General features: G+C 43.6%; 2 protein-coding genes across 2 annotated transcripts in view; one reads left to right on the top strand and one right to left on the bottom strand.

The window, feature by feature from the left end:
- The window catches only part of plxnc1 (plexin C1), an 18,674-nt gene extending 11,486 nt beyond the window's left edge, over positions 1–7,188 (top strand). The window contains exons 19-31 of the mRNA XM_062382547.1: positions 7–131; positions 255–453; positions 1,245–1,391; positions 2,956–3,124; positions 3,258–3,358; positions 3,899–3,971; positions 4,724–4,758; positions 4,858–4,953; positions 5,559–5,722; positions 5,798–5,945; positions 6,044–6,184; positions 6,265–6,339; positions 6,568–7,188. Of these exons, the coding sequence (XP_062238531.1) occupies positions 7–131; positions 255–453; positions 1,245–1,391; positions 2,956–3,124; positions 3,258–3,358; positions 3,899–3,971; positions 4,724–4,758; positions 4,858–4,953; positions 5,559–5,722; positions 5,798–5,945; positions 6,044–6,184; positions 6,265–6,339; positions 6,568–6,681 (1,587 nt within the window). The 3' untranslated portion in view covers positions 6,682–7,188. The remainder of the gene's footprint in view (positions 1–6; positions 132–254; positions 454–1,244; positions 1,392–2,955; positions 3,125–3,257; positions 3,359–3,898; positions 3,972–4,723; positions 4,759–4,857; positions 4,954–5,558; positions 5,723–5,797; positions 5,946–6,043; positions 6,185–6,264; positions 6,340–6,567) is intronic.
- On the bottom strand, positions 7,171–21,561 carry cep83 (centrosomal protein 83). Its single transcript, XM_062382550.1, has 16 exons — positions 21,464–21,561; positions 20,335–20,541; positions 19,958–20,108; positions 19,667–19,759; positions 18,744–18,875; positions 18,400–18,651; positions 17,843–17,974; positions 16,943–17,057; positions 16,118–16,262; positions 15,771–15,920; positions 15,347–15,422; positions 15,090–15,247; positions 14,856–14,985; positions 14,098–14,201; positions 13,812–14,001; positions 7,171–7,395 (listed from the first exon to the last, which is right to left on the bottom strand). The coding sequence occupies exons 2-16, from the start codon at positions 20,532–20,534 to the stop codon at positions 7,261–7,263; spliced, it is 2,163 nt and encodes a 720-aa protein (XP_062238534.1). The 5' UTR covers positions 20,535–20,541; positions 21,464–21,561; the 3' UTR covers positions 7,171–7,260.

Below are 21,561 nucleotides of genomic sequence, written 5' to 3'. Positions count from 1 at the left end.
GATCAGGACGCAGGGAAGGTTCAGCTTGACGAGTGCTGCCACGTCTTGTCCCAGCTGATCCACAATCGGCTCTTCCTCACGTCTATGGTTCACGCCCTGGAGGAGCAGAAGAGCTTCACCATCAAAAACAAGTCAGTCTCTCTTTTCCGTAAAGCAGTTTTATCGTCTTTTAGTCGTCTCTTTCCTGTTATCCATTTGCTAACCATCGTTTTCTCCTCTTGCTCTCCTCCTCGTGTTCCTCTATTCTGTTACAGGTGTGCTCTGGCGTCTCTACTAACAGTAGCGCTCCACGGCGACTTGTTGTACCTGACAGAGGTGATGGAGGTTCTGCTGAAGGATCTGATGCAGCAAAACAGCAACACCCATTCCAAGCTGCTGCTACGAGGCACTGAGTCAACGGTGGAGAAACTGCTGACCAACTGGATGTCCATATGCCTTTATGGCTTCCTGCGGGTCCGTCCACTTGGTTTCTTGTAACCTTGGTAGCTCCCTTTAACCGGACCGTCCTTGTGGTTTAAAATGATATATTATAACGGCGACTGGTTTGTGAATCCTAAGACAGTCACCGTCTCAGACTCTTAAGTTGTTTTCAGAAGTGACTTGCTGGTAAAATCTGGAGAATTTGATACAGAACTTACGCAGTTTGTCTTTCACACAGCGAGAGGTTTTTCTGCCGTGTTCACACCAGAATCAAACACTCATTCAGGCGAGAGGCGGAGAGCGTGCGACACGGCTTTTTCAGCGGGAGATATTATTTTAGTTTTATTTGCGTCTAGTGCGTGTTAGAAGCGTCACCAAAGGTCCGTTGGATAAGGTCTGCAGAACCTGCGGATTTCAGTGCAGTTTTAGTCTTGACTTTACTTGTTACTCTCAGTGGTATTAATAACATTTGGTAAAAGTATCTATGTAATGCAACGTGTGAAGTAAACCTGTTAATAATTACACCGTACAGACCATGCATCAGTATATGTGTAGGTACAAGGAGGTGTTGGGTACCAAACATAAAGTATTGATATTAAATTGTTGTACCTACACCAACACAAAAATGTGATGGTTTACTAGCCCGCCAGCCTTTGAATTTTAACTGTTACTTTGAGTCGCTGCTTCCTTAAAGAGGGCTCTGTTCTAGATGTGATGTGTAAACTACAACGACCCAATTTCAGAAAAGGCACAAACTAAACCTTCCCGCTGTGGTTGCCACGGTGTCTATTAACCGGCAAGTTGCTGTTTGTGACTCTGTGCAGGAAAGTGTCGGCCAGCACCTGTTCCTGATGGTGAGCGCTCTCACCCAGCAGATCAAAAAAGGACCTGTGGACTGTGTGACAGAGAAGGCTCTGTACACACTCAGTGAGGACTGGCTGCTGTGGCAGGCGCAGGACTTCAGCTCCCTGGTACACACACACACACACACACTTTGGTTTGTGTGGTTACTTCCGGCTCTCTCTTTCAGTAACACCCTGAAAACCCCTGCTTATGCTTAGATTTGCTCCGCTTGTGCTCAAGCTGCTGATATTTAATTGCAAGCATGGACATATTTCCTCCGTTGCATGCTGGGGGATTTCCTTTGTATATTTGTATGGTCTGTCTTCTGCGCTTGTTTTTTTTGTGCAACACATTGTTGAAATGTGGTTGAGCTTTACTTGTTTAAGAGTCGCTTACAGGAGGGCATGAAGCTGGTTAAGTAAGTACCCAATAAGGGATTCTTACAGAAGTAAAGTTAACGCACCCACGACAAGGGCTGGACAATTTCATTCATCGTCACTATGGCATTACTGGTTGGGAACAACTTTTATAAACATGGTTTCCAAGGGATCCTAAAAGATTCCATCTTCTGTAGTTTAGGCTTTAAAGCTTATCGACATTTACTGTAACTGAATCAACTACAGGAGCCAATAGCTAGCTTAAAATGTGGCAAGACATGACCTGTTATTTCAATAGCATTAGTGTGCTGTTGCTGCTGAAGCGAAACCCCAAAATACATCACAGTTAAGCTGTGGCAGAGCCCGTTTGAGGAAGCCACGACTCAAACGTTGACGTGTCCCATTTCCTTGTAAGGATGTTTTTGACTCTACACCTCAACTGATCAGAATCTAGATAAAGAAGATTACAGCCCCAGATGCTTTCACAAAGGAGGGACATCTAATGAACAGTTTGAACATAGAGATGTTGCACTGAGACAAGGACTTAAACAAGTGGCTCCCAACCCTTTGAGGTTGTGAGAGACTTTAAAATGAAGCAGGTGTGATTGACATCAGGTGTATCTGTCTATACGGTGTAAGAGTGATTTGCTCAGAGTCCTGAACAAGTATTGGGGTATTGGATCCCACTGGGCTGCAGCTTTATGCAGTGTTGAATATGTGCACCTGCTGCACTATTCCCCCAAATAACCGCGGATAAGAGGAGCAGCGCTGGTCGACCAGTCATTAAAAGGTCTTGTGTTTACATTGGTTTGTTTTGGAATTAATTATAAAAATGTACAGATTACTCTTAAGGCTGTTCACGGCCCTCTGGCCATACTTTTTTGATTGTAGATGTACCTCGGTGCAGCTTTTGATCTCCAGGCACCTCATGAGTCCAAAGGCTGAAAACTAGGGGGGGCGGGGGGGAAAGAGTGTTCCTCATTGTGTCTGAGATGGGGTCTTAATTTAAGTCTGAGATAACAACACCAGGCATGTTCCTAAGCTCACTCTTTTAGCTGTCTTGTTGTCAATACCATTATTATTACTATGTACTTTCCAGAAATGACTGAACTGTGTTGTTTCAGGGAGTTGCGATGATAGTGAAACTGAGATTAGTGGTTGTTGTTGTGGTTTCTATCACTGCAAGTTACGGTGTACATGTGATGGTGAGGAAAGCCTTTAGTCCCAGTCATGTCCTGTGTGTTTACCCTTCTTCATGAACAATGACTGATTAGAAAATACAACATGTCAGTTTACTGTGTGTATGTGTGTGCAGAAACTGAAGGTGCTGTTTGCTGTGGGCAGTGACGGGGAGCTCAGCGAGCCTCTGGAGGTCAACAGTCTGAGCTGCGACACAGTGGAGCAGGTGAAGGAGAAAATCCTGTCCACCTTCAAGAGCAAGTTCGGTTTCCCCTTCAACGTTCCCCTCAGTGACGTCTGTATCGGTCAGTTACAATGATGATTGTTTATGAGACGAACATTTGATATCATAGTTTCCCCAAAGTCATCTTTACCTGTAAAAAATGAAAAAGTCTCTTCAAGCTGTTTAACCACAGCGTTCCCCCACTTGCCCTCCAGAGTACGAGAGGGACGGATGTTTTGTTCCTCTCGAGGAAGTGGACGGAAGCTCTGAGGTTGTCGGGGAGGTGACGATGCTCAACACTCTGAAGCACTACAAGGTGAGACGGATGACGAGGGCTCCCTCTCCCCCCTGCTCTCATACACACACTCGTGGGTTGTGTGGAGGAAGTGACAAACGATTTTTTTTTTTTTAATTATTCTGAAAATGCCTGAAAAAGGTTGAAATGTTTGTATCTGCATCCCCCAGACGGCCTCTTGAAGTGTCTCGCGTCATCCACAAGATATTTAATGTCATTAGAAGAAAAATCCTGAAATCCGAGACTGTGGCTAATTTTCACCAAAAAGTCTGATTAATTTACTTCAGCGATGAATTTAAATGTCCATTACTGGCAGATGAATCTATTTGATTATTGCAGCCCTAATTTATATAGTGGTAAATCATAGCATGCGTGATCCGGCAGTTTAGAGAGTGAGGATATTCAGTAATATAGAGAGAGAGAAAGCCACCTGATGTCCAAGAAGCTTTTAACATTCAAATAGTAACACAACACACACACACCAGTTTTAATAGCAAGAGAACAGCAATGTGTTGATTTGTTTGTTGACCTTTTCCCTGCGACGCTCTTTTGGTCGTGCAGGTTCCCGATGGAGCGACGATCAAAGTGCTTCAGAGGAAAAGACCTCCTCTGAGTCCACAGGGAAGTGTGAGGGGTGAGAGCTGCGACACTGTTTTCTCTTACCATTTAGATTCCTGAAAACAGTTTAAATTGACTGTGGGGGCTGTTCCTGTGTTCTTACTATATTTTTTTATGAATGTCCAATAAATGTCAACCTGACCAACAAGTCACATTTTAATTGTAAGTTAATTCCCCTTTTTTGGATCAAGCAATAAGTTGTGCAGTCTCTGGAGTGTTAAAAAAAATTCACAAAAAAATTCACCAGTAGCCCAAAAAGTCCAGTGTCAGATATCATAGATTCACAATGTGCAGTCATAAGATGCAAATTCTGATTTGTTATTTCTATTAGAGAAAGAAAAATACTTTCAGATTAGTATTATTATCATCAGGTAATGTTGCCAACCCTTTCTGTTTGGTGGTTTGTTTTTGAACACGATAACACGACTGAGGTGATTTCCATAAAAGGTGGGGCAGATTTGCACAGAGCGAAAATGTATTTGAGTCACAGCTGAAGCCAAACCTGCAAGTCAGTGTGGTTACATTTGATTTGTGATCTGTTAATCTACACATGTAGATTGTGTTTCTAACAACATGGGTGAATGCTCAGTGACAGAAACCCACAAACTATTTTCATAAAAAAAAAGGTCCCTATTAGTCCTGTGAAGCACAAGAGGGTATAGAAAAAGGAACAATTGGTGATCTACAACTATCAAACAAACAAACAAATGTTGAATGCAATTATTTCTCCCACCGATCAATTTTCATTTCTTGTCCTTTTCCCTCTAGATGACGAGAACTTCTCTAGAAAATACTTCCACTTGGTAAGAATGGGTTAGAGTTTGATGTTTGTTGAAGCGAATCATTAAACGTAGTTCTTCTTGGATTGAGACGAGCTCACTCGTTGTGTCCTTTAAACGCAGATCGATCCTGACGTGGACGAGGACCAAAGGAGGGACCCAGAGAGGAAGAAGTTGAAACTGAAGGAAGTGCACCTCACCAAGCTGCTGTCCACCAAGGCAAGAGGAACAGAATCTCATTTCAGTCAGACCGAAGCGATACGAGTATGAGCCTCTTGCGTTGTATCCTGCAGAAGCAGCGTTGCTATTTGTGTGGCACTGCAAAGAGCCTGTGTGTTTGGAGTTTACCTTTGTGACAGTTTAGGGTTGTGGTGAGAAAAGTGGCATGTTAACCCAGAGAGGAGTCCAAGCAGATTAGAAAGTGTAGCTGCCCTGTACTTGAATGTGGCAGCATTGTGTTGTGTGTCTGGAACATATAGGCTGCATCCTAAATGTGTTGGAGAGGAAATAGTATCATGAGTGTTGTGTCAGTCAGTTGAGTTCTTTGAACAAAGGAGAAACAGTTCAATCAGATTTCCATGATAGTTTTTATGTCCAATGTAAAAATCAATAGGTTTGAAAAAAAAAAGAGGTTTTTATGAGGCATCATCTCCTTGACGTATCGCTTCAAAAAAATTGAATAGTATTTGTAATATCTCGAAGATAGAATGACAACAATACACAAAAAAGCAAAGTGGGCTACTTTGACGGGGTTCTAATTTGTACCAGCTCTATTTGATCAGGCTGTGAACATGAAAGAAGACTTTACCCCCCCTTTCTCTCAGGTGGCAGTGCATTCGTTTGTGGAGAACCTGTTTAAGTCCATCTGGGGAATGACGCAGGGCAGAGCTCCACACGCCATCAAATACTTCTTTGACTTCCTGGATGCTCAGGCGGCCGACATGAAGATCACGGATCCGGACGTGTTGCACATCTGGAAGACCAACAGGTACGGACAGAAGGAGGAGACACACAGCAGACCTGGCGAGGTGGAGATGTTGAACGTGTGTTTGTATCTTTTCAGTTTACCTCTGCGCTTCTGGATCAACATCCTGAAAAACCCGCAGTTTGTTTTCGACATGGAGAAAACGCCACAGCTCGAGGGCTGCTTGTCCGTCATCGCTCAGGCCTTCATGGACTCCTTCTCCCTCACCGAGTCCCAGCTGGGGAAGGTGAAGAATCACACACACAACACCGGCGGAGCTGGACCCAAACGTAAAAGGCAAATCACGCAGCAGAAAGTTTGAACTGGAATGTTGTTGTGTTGCAGCACACGCCGACCAACAAGCTCCTGTACGCCAAAGACATTCCCAGGTTCAAACAGGAAGTGAGGGCTTACTACAAGCAGATCAGAGAGCAGTCAGTAATCACAGAGTCTGAGTTCAAGAGCTTCCTGCAGGAGGAGTCAAAGGTAAAGTCCATTTCAGTACTAGACGTGAAACGAACGAGGAGGTCACATTGCGTGAGGTTGACGGTGTGTTTTGATTTCAGAAACACCACAATGAATTTGATGAAACGGTCGCCCTCAGAGAACTCTACAAATTCATCCAGAGCTACTTCACAGAGGTGGGTGGATAGTCTGAGGGGCCAGGGCTGGCATGCAACAAGCCCCGACGACTTCCCTTGCGAAATCAAAAGTGATGCGATGGCACATGTGCAGGAAATGAGATGTATGAGCCTTTGCTCCTCCTGTGGCTTCCTGTGCACTTTTTCAAAAGTCATTGCAGTGAAACGACTGCTGTTCTGACACGTGTTTTGAAAAAAGCAACTGTTTTGTCAAATGCTTCTTTCCAGATTAAAGACAAGTTGAACGAGAACGGCGCCCCTACTGAGATGACGGAGCAACTGCACCACTTGAAAACGCAGTTTGACGGACTGAAGAGCTGCTCGTGGAGCGGAGCTGGTTGAACGTGGCAGGAGCCGGTAACGGTCCAATGTGTGTTGAGTTGTAATTGTCAGTGACACGTATCATGTCTGTAGTTCTTTTGTGATGAGCATTTGGTGGTTAAAGGTTCATTGTGTAGGATCTAGTGCCAGATGATTGTATAACGATCCCAGGATTATTAGGAAAAGTATTGTCTATTTAAGATGAATGGCTATAGATTGCCCTAAATCCTCCACATAAATCTTAGCAATATGAAGTTCAATACACAAAGTCCAAAGTGTCACCAAAAGTGTTTATGGGTAAATCATAGTCTTTTATCAATATCATTCCTGTAAAGCAGGGTGGACGTGACATCAAGAGTCGGTATAAACAGTGTGGAATTCACAGTCTGGAGTCTGTTCAACTCTGTGACTCGAGAGCAAAAGTATAAAAACATCATCAATTCCTGAGTTGATGGCATTTCACCATCACAGTAGCGAGACGTGTAAATGCATCAATAAATGTTCAAAGTATTTGGTAAAAAAGTAAAACACACTGTTGGTGTCTTTTATTGGAAACCTGGGCTTGTTGTAGTGCAAGTCCAATGAGAAGCAGTGTAGGGGTCAAAGGTCAGGCTGGAGACTGGGGTCCCGTTCAGTGTGCGCAACAGATCCCAGCTCTTCCAGCTGCAGCTGCTGGGCGCTCTCCAGATCCTGGAGCCTGCGGCGCAGCAGAGACAAGTCCCTCTGGTTGCGGTCCTGCAGAACACACAGGAAGAGCAAGGTGACAGGCTTGACTCACACGGCCACATGAAGGTACGGCACCAACTGTCTGGCATTCATTGTGTTCTATGTGGTTTTGACTGTTGTCGATGAACTTGTCACATTTGAACACTGCAATGTGTTTTCAGATGCCTCACTATGTAATGTTGATGGTTTTTTGATGTCTTACTCTTTGTATTTGGAGTGCTGAGGTAACATTTTAAATAACTTTGCTAGAATACTAATGTATCAGCTGTGTAAAGTTAATTAGATTGCTTGTTTGTGCTGTTCAATAATGCAATTAACGTGAGACCATTAAGTGTTGTGCCTTTTGGCATTCAATAAATGTGGTGATCCAAATAAATTATAGAATGTTAAATAATAACTTGAATTGATGGAAGTGACCTCCGGGCACCACCCTTTAAATGAAGGGAAAAGTTAGGCAATTTATTGATGAAGTGTCATAAACGTCATAACTCAGATTCACAATAAAATAATAACTAACCAAAATTACCACCTAGATAGTTGGCTAAGTTGAAGGATGTAGAGGTTGGCAAAATTCCCTTATGCAACATTAATGCTAAAACATATATTATGAACATAAAGTCTAACAACAGAAATTACTAACAGTGTACTTCATTTATAAAGAAGAGTCTGTGTGATTGAGCGTGCTTCCAAAATGGCGGTTGTCCAATCTGAAGATAATGGACTCCCTCCTTTTGAATGTTTATGACATGTGGCAGGGGTCAGAGGCATTGGTGGCAAATTGGAGAAGTTTGTAGATGCAAAGAAAGACTGAAGAGCATTAACTTTCAAATAACTACTAACCCCAATATCAAAGCAACACAAATCAAACTCAAACAGCACAAGGAATAGAATAATCAGTCTTTGCTTTGCCTAGTGTAATTATTAAGCCCAATTGGGCTAGCCGTCCATGGAAAGGGGAAAAAGGGTTGCTGTTGTTTGAAGTGGTCTTGCTGATTTTGTAGCTCAGTTGCTGTTTGAAGTTGCACCTTTCCTCTTTGTAGTTGGTCTGAGTTGAAAAAGTTAGCTGGACCGCCACCCTTTTCGGAGAGGATTTGTGGAAAGAGAAGATGGGAGCTCACCGGGCCCAGAGTGACCAATAGGAGCTGAAACTGGTGTCCCTGGTGGATTTTCTGTCTCCGTGTGACATTAAGGCACACTGGGAGACGGAGTTGTGGAGGCTGTGGTTTTCTCCAGAACAAAGGGGTAGCAGGTCCGAAGTGCGGTAGAGAAATCCCACGTCCCAACACTTGACTTGTATAAGCTGGTATATTGTGTTTGACTCAAGCAGCTTAGAGTCAAGGAGAAGCAGTTAAGAGTGCTCAAGTTGTCTTCAATTGCACCTGTGAGGTAAATGAGGAGATTTAGCTCAACTCACCTCTTCACTGATTAAAGTCTGAAGTGGTGCGTGCCTGTGATTCCAAGCGCCTTAAAAAGAGTTTGGCATGTGATGGCCCCTGTGATTGGAGGGTGGCCCACGAGCAGAAGGTGAGAGCGATCGATCCCGTCAAGAGCAGAGCACAAAGAGCAGCTGAACCCTGAGGCGTCAGCTTCAGCGTCGGCAGAAGCCCGTCGTCCGAAGACTCGGTGGACAAAGACAAAGGAGTAATCCCTCGGAGTCTGGCGGAGGAGCTGGCGGCTGTGGCGACCCCCGCGTCTCTACTCCCAGGTCATCTGGCTAAATGACAGACTTCTTCTCTGCTACCCTAACCGGCAATCTCTTCACCTCCTAGCTGGAGGCCTGGATCAAACTGGCCAAGACATCGGCAACAGGTAAAATTCTTTCACTCTCTACACGCTGCCACATTTGACTCCACTGTCTTTATAATTTCACGCTGTGACATTATTTCTGTTTTCTACCCTCCAGCAGCTAGTTTGCGAGATTTCGGTGGAGGACTTGGGCCTACAGGTGTAGCTGAAGCCTGCAACCGCATGGTCCTTTGTTCTGAAGAGAAAGGACTGCTTCCTGAACTCAGTCTCCCAAGGTGCTTTCTATTCTCAACTATGTGAAACCACACTTTCTTCAACTATTTGTCCCTGTGAGTTCACCAGGACGATCTTTTCTACTGACTTCTCCAGGAGGAGAGGGACACGTCTCCCTACCCCAGCAAATTGCTAAAAGGCCTGACCGGCAGATGTAGCACAAACACCAGCTGAATTGCACTTATTACACTAGGCAATGCACAGGACTGTTTAATTGTATTAATGCAATGTTTGATTTGTGTTGTGACATTTGAAAATGTTATTTCGAAGCTAATGTTGCGTCTTTTGTGCTCTGCAGAGGTAGCACGTGTGACCTCAACCACATGGTGTAACCCCTTGGTCCTTTGTTTCATCGTAGCACTTTCATTCACTCGTATATAGTTAACCTTTAGTTAGTGTGTTTATACATTGTGTTCCTTTGACACACGTTGTCTTAATTCATGTCACACAAGTGTCAATTTTGCAAACCTTCACCTTTGCTTCTAAAGGTCACCTAAGTGCACTTATGCAATATGTACAGGAAATGTGTTGCAGACAACAGAATCTGCTCTTGTTAGCTGCATAGATTATAGTCTGTGCTTATTTATCTGTCAGAAGCCTTCAATTATAATGACAAAGGAAATGGAACTCCATCTAGATTTGTTTCTTGTGTATAGAGTTGTTTATAGAATAAGTTGGTAAGCTAGCGCACCAATAACGAAATGTTAGGCTTGATGATTTGTTTTATTTCTCAGGCTTTTTAAGTACTATTCCATATGTTTGTCAGCTCTCTCCCTTTTTGGAATGATCTTTGACCTAGGGAATAATCTCTGACCTGCTAATGGGTAAAGCAGGTCAGACCTTAAGCACATTCAACTTAAGGTACCAAAACATGTCCATATTTTCTCAGAGACCCTATGGGTGAAGTCATTTTATCTCTGGTAAACATCTCCCCTATAACAGTCCTCTTGCAGAGGCAAGGCAGATTTTCACTATTTGGCCTGTGTGTTATCTCAGAGTTTCTAGAGCTCGTCCTGACCTGTAATACTTGTGTAATAAACATTGTATATACATGTAAGAACTGGCTCCGCACTTTCCTTCTTTCAACATAGACTTCCACAACACTCTGCTGCTTGAAAGACACGACACTAGCACTATCCAACCTAACTTAATTTGCCATAGAAGCTGCTCCACCTCAACACATTCTACACCTCTTCATGCAAGATTTCCTCCCTTCATTTAAGTCTTTGTCACCCATGCATTCTAACTCTGCAACACACTCTTCTGTCTACTCTGTCCTATTGCCCCCTATTTCCCAATGAAGTCCCATCTCAAGTCTAATGCTCCCAACCTTATTCCTTTTCTCACCCATCTTATCAACACTTCCCTGTCAACTGGCTGTTTCCCTTAACTCTCTGAAGGAGGCAAGAGTTAACCCTCTCCTTAAGTAAACAACTACATACCCGTCTCTTCTTCCCTTTCTTTTCTAAACTCTCAAGCAAGCTAGCTTTTATCAACTCTCCTCCCATCTCCACCAAGAAAAACTTGAGCCTCATCAGTCTGGTTTAAAAGCAGACCACTCAACAGACTGCCCTCCTTGCTGTCTCGGAGCAACTTCACACTGCTACAGCAGTCTCTCCCTCCCTCGTATCCTTTTAGACCTTTCTGCTGCATTGACCCTCTGCAGCCTGCAGAGCAAAAATAGCCATTGTCTGAGCCTCTTTCTGAGAAACCTCAAGCTGCTGACTCTCTCCACCATAGTCCCAGTCCTGGAGACAGGGTCGTGTTGTTCTTCATTTAGTCCACGATCAGCTCCTTCATTTTCCTAACATTGAGATGGAGGATAGTGCCCTGTCACCAACCTGTCACAGCTTTGACCTTCTCTCTTTAGACCATCTCCACTGATCAGGCCAATGTCAAATCTGTCAAATCATCAGCTAATTTCATCATTGTGTTGGAGCTGTTGGTAGCCATGCATGACTGAGGACCCAGCCCTGGGGGTGGGAGAAGCACCCGTGTTGGGGCATAGTATTTTTTTTAACCAGAGTTTACATGTAGGTAGCCAAAGCCTGCAAACACATGTTTTCATTGTGCTGAAGACAAATGAAAGCCTCTGGAAGTCAGTCTCCCAGGGTCAACTTTACAACAATATTGGTCACTGAGGGCCCCGTGACCCATGAGGTCACCAGGCCAACATAAGCCCACTTCCCTCTCATTTCTCCTGGAGGATAAGTGTAGCTCTTCAGCTCGCCCAGCCAGGGAAACCTTCTCCCTACTCAACGTGCCTGGAGCCCACTGCTAAAACCTTCCAAAAGGCAGCAACACCGTACCATGCCTAACAGCGTCTTTCCAGAAGAACACCTTCAAAAAGGACTGCTAACACAACTGGGCTTAAAGAACCCATATTGGGTTCAATACCCACCCACTTTCGTTCATGCAACTAACTACTTTCACTAACCTCCTTTGTGGGATGCAACAAAGGACTTTGTTCTCACCCTGCGTGGGACAACTGATGTGTTGATGGTATTTCCTACCACAGCTACGCAAATGACACCCTGCTAATTCTCTTTTCCACCATCTCAAGTAGGGCTGAACGATTAATTGCATTTGCGATAAAATCGCGATTTGATAAAACGCGATTTTCTACTCGCAGCGTGCGCGATTAAAACGTGCGAAAGAGAGTAGGGCTCTGGGCTGCTGTCCTCACGAGAGAGTGCCGCGGGACCACAAAACTCATCTGATCCAGAAGATAGCGAAGCAAGCCTGCATCACCTACAGGGTTCTAAAGTCTTCGGCCGACGTGGCGGACTCACAGAGCGAGCTCATGCCGTGCGGGCGGCGGACCTGAAAATCACTCCGCGGAAAAGCAAACCGTGCTCCGGGGCGGCGGGGCTCCAGAGCCCCCCGGTCACATACATGCACATCTGCGAGACGGTGGTGTTCAGCATGGGGGTGTTCCTGCTGAGGCCCGGCGCCTCCACACCGCTGCATGACCACCCGGACATGAACAGGGATCTACGGAGCTGCTGATCTGCACGCTGCCCTTCCAGCACATCCAGCTGGCCCGCCGCATCCGCGGACACATAGCTTAAACTGCTGCTGCTCCACTGACTATAACAACGCCGCTTTCATACACTTATAAAAATAAATTCAATGTGGAAGTAATCCAAGTATTCAGAATACGTTACTCAAATTGGTTGGGCATGTATTCTGTAACGGAATACGTTTTCAAACTTCCCAACACTGGAAATGTTACTGACTTGGGAGCAGTAAGACACCTACAATAAAAAAAGAAAGTGCAATCCTTGTGTTTATACTTACAATGACTTTGATTAAATTACTTAAATGCACACTGATTTGTTTTTCTTGTTGCTCTAATGAGCAGTTAAATAAAAATGTGGGAAAGAATATTGTACAGTTAATATATCTAATATTGTGTTGGTCATATTTAAATCATTCATTATGTTTTTTTTGGGAGAAAAAAAAAAAAAATCGCAATTTTTGGGGGAAAAAAATCGCAATTAGATTATTTCCCCAAATCGTTCAGCCCTAATCTCAAGCAGTGTAGCAGCACAAATCTCAAGCCATCTCACTGACATCTCTCAGTGGATGAAAATTCACCTTGGCAAACCCAAACTTTGCCTTCCAGCTCAGGCTCTCCCACCCACGACCAAACTGTTACGATTGACAACCTGACGGTAACCCCACTCGTGTAGATACACGCTGCACAACATCCAGCAAATACGTTCACTTGTACCTCAGAAGGCAGCGCATCTTCTGGTGCAGGCTCTGGTCATCTCACACCTAAACTACTGCAGCTCCATCCTGGCATGTCTGCCTGCTAGTGCCATTCCACCTCTGCAGCTCATCCAGAATGCAGCAGCTCAACCGGTCTTCAAAAGTTCACTCGCAGTACACCGCACCCTTCACTGGTTACCAGTGGCTACCCACCTCCGATTCAAGACACTAGTACTTGCGTACCGTGCTGTGAACAAGTCAAGCCCAGATTTCATCCAGGAAATGGTTAGGCCTTACATCCCAGCCCGTCCAATCACTGAGTCACCGCTGCTGGAGGTCCTGGCTCTTAAATAGTGGAACAGCAGTAAATCTAAAAATCTTGGCCCGCAGGCAGATGGATTAAGAAGATGGATAATAAACCACCATCAATTATGGTGTATAATAATGTTAATACTGACTTATGTGACACTAACTTGATTCTAGCTGCTCTGGGTTTGTACCCTCGTGATTGAATGCACTTCTTGGAAGTTGCTTTGGATAAGGGCGTCAGCTAAATGTAATGATGACATTAGGATGATGCCTCTCCAGTCCCTCTTGTTGTACGAAAACTGAGGTCAAATATCCAGTATAAGGGGGGCTTGCAATTGGATTTAGGCCACAAAGATTTTCAGATGCGTGCTTGTGCTTACTGGGATGTCAGCTAATGGCCCCTCACTGCCAAGGAGGAGGAAGGGGTTGGGTGTGGAGGTGACGACCGCTGGGCCTCCGCTGAAAGAAACCCCGCTGCCAAGGAGGAGGTGTCGAAACTCGTTGTGTCGACGCTGCAGCTCCTTCAGCCGTTTGCCCAGTTGAGCTTGCTCCACTGAGAATGATGAATGTCTGGAGGGAGCGAGGAAATAAGATTAATGGATATTTACATGTATTAAACACATTTCACCAGTGACCTACAGAAGGAGATCAGTTTCATTTTATTACTTCTTGGCTGCAGCAGTTTCCAGTTCCAGTTCCTCATTCTGTGCCTGCAGCAGCTGGATCCTATCTTGCAGTCTCTTCTCCTTGTTCTCTGTCAGCATCTTCCTCTGTACAACACAGACACATTTTATCCAACACTTCTGCTAAGTTAAATCAAGTCTCCTTATAAGCCACTTGACTTGTAAAATGTTACAAAATGTCTGTAGACATGAAAAGGGCAACAAAACCCACTTTTTAAATACTTCACTATTCCACAGAATGCTTGTGGACAAAACGCTGAGGTATTTTAGATTGTCCTGCATCATGGAAGCAAGTACTCAAATTATTATATAAAACTACAATTGACAAACCTATATAGTCTTTTTCCACCCACCAGAAAAATGTGAAAAAAATCAGAGTACAGTCACATCTTTTCAGGTACTGTTTTGTTGATGTAATTTGGAGGGAGGTTAATGCAATCAAATTGTCTCAAACATTTTTCCCCACTGGCATTACAGGACATAACAGAAACGGTTCTATCATTAACTTCATAATTTTGTTAGCCGAGGATTTGGGTTTCTTGAAGATTTTGAAGTTGATTTATCTGAGAAGGATATGTTGCCAAAAGGAATTAACTGGAAAGGATTCTCTGTTGGGCCTGTTAATTCAATTCTGATAATGGGTCTGATTTCCAATTGTTCAGTGTGACACATTTGTAAGTGAATGTAATTATTAGAAACGTTTCCTGTTGAAGGAAAAGTCTCTGTAGGAAGCATTGCTACCTTCTTCTGAGCCGCTGCTGCCCTCTGCATTTTCTCTTTGACCCGACAGTGTTTGTGCTGCAGCTCCGACTCTCGCTGCTGCAGCTTGTGCTTCTCCTCCAACCACTCCACCTGACGATCTTCCAACATCCTGGAAAACAAACGTCAACGGGGAGAACGTGCAAATAAATAAAGTGTCTAAATGACAACTCGTTCCAGTCTCTTTCCAGAAGTTTTCTTAAATTGCAGGCCTACCTCTCTGCCTCGTGTTGGCTCTTCTCCGCCTGACCTCGCGTCGTCCTAAGCTCCTCCCTGAGTCTGTCCAGTGTTTCTCGGAGACACTTGTTTTTCGCCATCAAGTCACTTTCAGAATGTGAAAGCGTCCCAAGCTGAACACCTAGAGCTTGGTTTTGCTGTGGAATCAAACAAAATCAACGTTAATTAGAATGAAACAGAATCTCCAGGGTATGATTTCATTTGTCAAGGTGTCACAAATGCAGGAATGCGTTTACCTGCTGTAGATCAGCAATCTCTGTTTTTTGTCTCTCCAGCTCCTCGAGCTGTGACATTTGCTGCTGAATTCGGCTTCTGAGTAAAACATTAAATAAAACAAATATAATTCCATAATTCTAAAATGCTAAAGTGCTTTTTTTCCCACAAATTGGTAAAAATGTCCTCTCATCACATTGATCATTCCCTGACAACATGACTTTACTCGCCTTGCCCTGTTTCTGTTCCTCCGAGTCTTTCTACGGGAACGGAAACTCAGGCAGAGGCTAAAAATGGAATTAAGATGCTGAGAAGTGATAGCTCCTATATGTGGTGCATCATCTCACACCCCTCAGTTTCTTTTGAATTGTTATATTTAGAAGAAATAACCTTACAGTTCAGATGATGTCACCACAAATTGCAGATGCAGCACATTTTGTCGCTGACCTCAGGTTCTGCACTTCTCTGCGAGATGACTCCTCGCCCTGCTGGGAGCTGCGGAGAAGTTCCTCCCACTCCTCCTTCTTAGCGTGATCTGTAGCATCCTGCAGCGCCCTCTGCTGTTCCAGTGCAGCAAGACGGTTCTCCAACTCTAATCTGACGACATAAATGGTTTAAAATGACACGTACAGCAGGACAACGTAAAGATAAGACAAATAAAATATTTTTTTTGTTGCAGAGACCTAACTTTTGGTCATGAGGTTGTACCAATAAGACATTTAAAACGTCAACTTTGGTGGAATAATCAAAATTGTTTTATGGGATTAAAACTGTTAATGAAAGATGATCCTCACTTTTCCTCATGCAGAGTTGCAGTTTTTCGGAACTCCTCCTCACAGGCCGCCTGCACCCTCCTGACCATCTCCCTCTCCTTCTCCATCAGGAGGTCTTTGTGTCGCTCAGCTAGATCTTTAAGCACCTCCACATCCGCTTGCAGACCTGAAACACACAATTTACTATGACAGTCCGACAGAGTTTCACAAGTATACGGCCTTCTGCTTTGCAGTGAAATGATACAACTAGTAGTGTTAATTCAAGAAGGTTGCCGTGTGGACACTGACTTTTTTTTCAATATTAAATCGATATAAGACAAAGCATTGAATCGACCTCTGCAGTCTTTAGTAGCTTCAGCATTTCTGCAGGTTTCAACAATTTATATTCCAGGCTTATTTCATACTATAATTCAATTAAACAAATACATCTATTCTGACAGAGAAGGAATATCAGAGTCCAAGAAGTAGAGAAGAAACATCAAACGCCACTTCATCTCTCAAACTCTACAAACACCAAGTATCCACAGTCTTTCCCACAGCTAAGCTGATGTTTGTATCTGTTATCAGTTACATGGTGTGGTTCTTTCTCAATGATACAGTTATTGACAAATAACTGCTTATTTGAAATATTAGCATTAAATTAACATTCATATAATTAAGACCTACAAAATTATATTTTAACAAATTCATAAACACTTTCAAACTATTATGTTTAAGACCCCATCGAGTCCCTGACCTGAAAATGTCAGGACATTTGCTCAATTAATCACATTACAACAAAACTAAATGAGATAAGGCAACTACGTATATGCATACGCTGCAGTGTGTGTGTGTCTGTTTTTATACCGTCGTTCTGCGCCTGTAGCGCGTCTCTCTCCCTCTCCATCTCTCCTTTCGAGTGGTTACACTCCAGTTTGACACCGTCCATCTCCAGCTTATGTGAATGTTTCAGACTTTGAATCTGAGAACCAGAGAAGAGACAACGTTCGTAAGAGTTATGCAACAGCAAAGACAAGACACATCTGCTGGATGCAGTTATTGAAAATGGCTCATTCTATCGTCACCTACATATTTTTCCTGGAGTTAGTTAGCGCTCAAGTTTCCCAGTACAATCACAGTTGCTGTAGTTGTCTTTATTCTTAGCTAGGACTCAACAGGCAGATTTAGGTTACTTTGGCGATATGATCATAAGCTGTTTCCTTCCTTGACTAACCACACATGTGGGCAGTGAGAAATTAGATAACCTGCAGACATTTTCTTGACACAGACCAAAAGAGTTGTCTGTGAGAACTCAAATGTCATGTCAGGCACCTGTTAAAATGTCCAGGAAATGTCTCACTATTCCCGTGTGTGAATACTGAAAGAACATTTCTGGAAAACTCATGCCCTTTGTGACATTTCAATATATTTATGTATTTGGTATTATATGTCCAAATGCTAGTGGTACAGTTATCATCATAAAAATAAACAGTACGACTGAGTCAATAGTATAACTCATGTCATGCCTCCTGCTGTTCTGCATTCTGTTCTCCAATCTGTGGAATGTTCACCATATTTTCTTGTGAAACCATCTAATACTGACAATCTCCTGCTGCGATTTTCATATGAGAAAGGCTAACATATCAATTCATGTTGTGAAAAAAAAAGTAGAGAATCAACTTGACGCGTCGTAACCCTCCCACTCGACCTGAAACCCAGACACAGCTCAATAATAACTTGTGCGATAATGAGGTCAGAGCAGCGTACCTCAGAGTTGAGCGAGTGGACCTCTCTCTCCACTTTGTGCAGTCGCCCGGTGAGCTTGACGATCTGCTCGTTGCTCTGATGAAGCTCGCTCTCCCTCCGCTCCAGCTTCAGGTGCAGTGACTGTCTCTCTGCCTGTCAAATGAAATCATAATTCAACAATTACCAATACAAAGAAAAAGATGATTTTCCTTGACACAATTTTAGTTAATTCATTTCTCACAAGATCAAATGGGATCACCTTTCAAGTGGGTTTAGTCATGGCTGCAGCAAAAAACTAAAACAGAATTTCTGCAGTTTTCTACAAATACCTCTGAGACTTTAAGATCCTAATGATTGACATTCAAGACATTAGACTCAGAGAAATATTGACAGCTCCACATCATTTTTAAGCATGACCTTGGTAGAGTTAAATTAAAAAAACATTTAGATTTAAGATGAAAATGCAGACGGTTGAATCAGCAGAAACCCTGAAAAGTTACTGTAGAAAATTTAGCCAGTTTCTATCCAAAATTCAGCAACATGCAAACACGACTGTGACGAGCCTGCTGTCGACTCACCTCCATCGTTTTGAGTGTAGACTGGGTCTCTGAGAGCTGTCGGATCTGAATACGTTGAACGTTCTCAGCCTGCTGACCGCAGTTTTCTTTCTGGGCTCGGAGCTCGCCCGTCTCCGCCTCCAGCCCCTTCAGCCTCTGATGGAGCTGAGCTTTCTCCCTCAACAGAGCCTCAACTCGTTTCCCGTCACGCAGCGAGTCCGAACCCTGGAACTGGGCCACCAGGTCTTCCCTGTCCTTCTCCAGACGAGAGAGCTGACAAAACAATGTTAAATACTTTAGACCTCATGTTCTGATTCTGTATTTATGACCTTTTTATACAATTGTATCATAACAACTCTACCTACCTCTGCATTAAAGTGAATCCTCCTCTCCTCCAGTATACGAACATGTTCCTCTCTCTGGTGCTCCAACTGGGACTTGACAATGGTGTAATCATACCGCAGCTTGTTGTACTCCAACCTGTACTTCTCTGTCTCCTGTGAAGAGGCAAAAGAACCACACATTAGCCATAAACCAGTCAAAGAAAAGCAGGAGCAATCACGCAGTCAAAAGTGGAAATGAGCCGCTATCCCTTCAAAGCTCTGACTTTCAAAGGTTTTTACAAAAGAGCAATCAATGCTAATCTCTTGACCGTTGCTATGGATTCGATAGTCCCAGTAGCTAATGTCCTATTTAGAGCGGGTACTGAAGGACAAGAGGCCACTTCACTCTCAAGCAGAGGTCATTTGCAGCTGCTAATTCATGTGTTAACGACAAAACATTTCTTAGCAAGAATCTTTCCTGACAGTAAATAGTAGTTTTAGGATGTGTATAATATACTTCAAGTTGTGATAATGACGTGCATTTTATAATATTGTTATTTGCCAAGAATTTTAAGATACGGAAAGTGTCGTTGACCATTGTTAAAGCAGTACATCAATAAAATGTATCAAATTGTTAATTATAAATAGGCCCGGAAAACATTTTTCTACCATTTTTCCCTGTGCTGACTTTGGTGGCTAACTGTCAATCGTATCGACAAAGAATGTAACTGAAGCCCCCCCCCCACACAACAAATCTTTCTTAAATCAAGAATCACATTCTCATTTTTTCTTTTACAGCATCTTTGTGAGGCTGGACAGCAGTTCACCAAGTTACTATATGATTTGGTTAAAATTACAATATGACAGAGAACAGCAAACCAGACACAGTAGAGCACTCTGAGTGACACCCTGTGTCCCTCTGCCACAGAGAGCTTAAGGGTGACTGACAATTACCAAATACTAACCTCCTCCAGTTTGTTGAACCTCTCTCGGACCGGAGCCTCCATCTCCTGCTGCACCTGAGCTCTGAGCAAATCCAACCGCTGAGGGGTCATCACCTGGTCAACACGCACACACACAAATTTGTATGCAGAAATTCTAACCAAAAATAACTAACTTCTTAAACATCAAGAGAAACTGTTTTGATCTGTACATGGAGTCTCTAACCTTGGACCAATCAAGTGTGAATCTAAATCTTTTTTGGGGCTACTTAAGTTTCATTTTTTCCTCTTCCTCTCTTCTTGATCAAAGTGTACCTGCAGTCGAAGCTCCTCCAGCTCCCGGGTTTTGTCCATCATCTCTCCTCGCAGCTGGGTCAACAGCAGCTGCATTTTCTCCTGCTGAGCCTGCCTGTCGCTCAGCAGCCTCCTCAGTTCACCCTGCGTCTTCGTGAACTCATCCTGCAGACTGCGAGAAAAACAGACCACTATTGACATGGACCTCGCAATCAGCTGACTGACACCAACTAAAACTTTCCAGGTTCAAAGTAATTTGTCATATTAACTTAACACCGGGTCAATGAAAGAATTATAAAATAAAAAAATCAAGTAGATGCTTTACCTTAAATACATGTATGTCAGGTCAAGCAAAATAAGGTAAAAAATAACTAAACTTAATTTCCATTCAACTTTACCTTTGGTGTTCAGCCTTCAGAGTCTGGTAGTTGGTCCGGTGGTTTTCACACTTCATCCTCTCATCGATCAGCATTTTCTGCAGCTCCATCTCTGCTCCCCCCAGCCCGGCAGACAACCCTAGCACGGCTGCAGACTTCCCCATCCCAGAGCTCAGGTTTGGGACAAACGGCGCTGACTGGCCGAGGGCGGACGAGGCCATTTCACCTCTGCGAGGGAAGAGTCACACACGAGGGAGGTGAAGGGAAGCAGCTGATGTGTCCTCTCAGAATAAAGGAATGAACGAGTGGACTTTAACAGTGACACAGACTGAGTGAGTGAGTGAGTGAGTGTGTGTGTGGAGCTTGTAGAGGACAGTTGAAGCCTGGTGGTGTTTTCAGTAACCATGGAGGCTGTGAGAGAGTCCCCAGATACTTGTTAAACACTTCAGGGAAAGCTCTCCATCAATCTCAAGTGATTAGTTAGCTCAGCTCCCAGGCTGCTGCCTCTGTGGATCAAGAGTCTGCAACTACTGCACAACAGCGTCCACTTAATATTCAACATGCTATAAATTAATATAACTCTTAACTGCTTTATTAACAGCTCAAGTGTAGTTTTATGAATCAACGCTAATCCAAAAGCAGACAGCTTGGTTCTTAATTTTACGTCTCTTGGCAAATAAAATATATTAAAGTTATAAAGTATAATTAAGTGAAGGTTTACAGTCATGGCTGAATTCAGTCAAAAGCTCCGAGTCGGTTTTAAATATCCCGCTCTACGACCCGCGACGATATATGCTACCTAGCCTGTTAGCTGCGTTGGTGCGTCCGTTGTCGGACACCCAATACCCTGGAGTTTTTCCATGGTAAATCGAGGCAGTAGACTTTAAACACTCAGTCGTTAGCACGCTTCAGACGTGGTCAGTCCGTGGAAACGCAAAACAATCTCAACTCAAGCGAAATGCAAAGACACTTACGTGGCTAGTCAAGCTAGCTAGCTATAGCAACACCGGAGCAAGACACGTAGTTAACGCTAGCACCGCTGAGGTTAGCTTGCTAACTAGGCCAATGATAGCAAACAAACCGTGTATATCGTGGTTCCTCGCAACCAAACACGACGCCATGATGTTTTGTTGAAAGACACCGTTATTACCTTTAGTTGTGTGGACAGGTTTCTGGAGAGTTGTTCACCTGCTGCTGAACCGAACGCTCCTTTCTTTCCGTTTCGATAGCCAGTGCTAACAAGCTAAT

The sequence above is a fragment of the Platichthys flesus genome, chromosome 23, assembly GCF_949316205.1.
Source record: "Platichthys flesus chromosome 23, fPlaFle2.1, whole genome shotgun sequence".
Classification (NCBI taxonomy): Eukaryota; Metazoa; Chordata; class Actinopteri; order Pleuronectiformes; family Pleuronectidae; genus Platichthys; species Platichthys flesus.
This window is presented reverse-complemented; position numbering and strand designations above follow the sequence as displayed.

Bases quoted from the DNA above. Each gene is read 5' to 3' on its own strand.
- cep83 (XM_062382550.1), bottom strand. From the start codon at position 20,534: ATGGCCTCGTCCGCCCTCGGCCAGTCAGCGCCGTTTGTCCCAAACCTG. The intron at 17,058-17,842 runs GTACGCTGCTCT...TCTGGTTCTCAG, and splicing joins TCCACTCGCTCAACTCTGAG to ATTCAAAGTCTGAAACATTC. The intron at 15,423-15,770 runs GTCAGCGACAAA...TGTTTTACTCAG, and splicing joins AGAGAAGTGCAGAACCTGAG to AAGCCGAATTCAGCAGCAAA.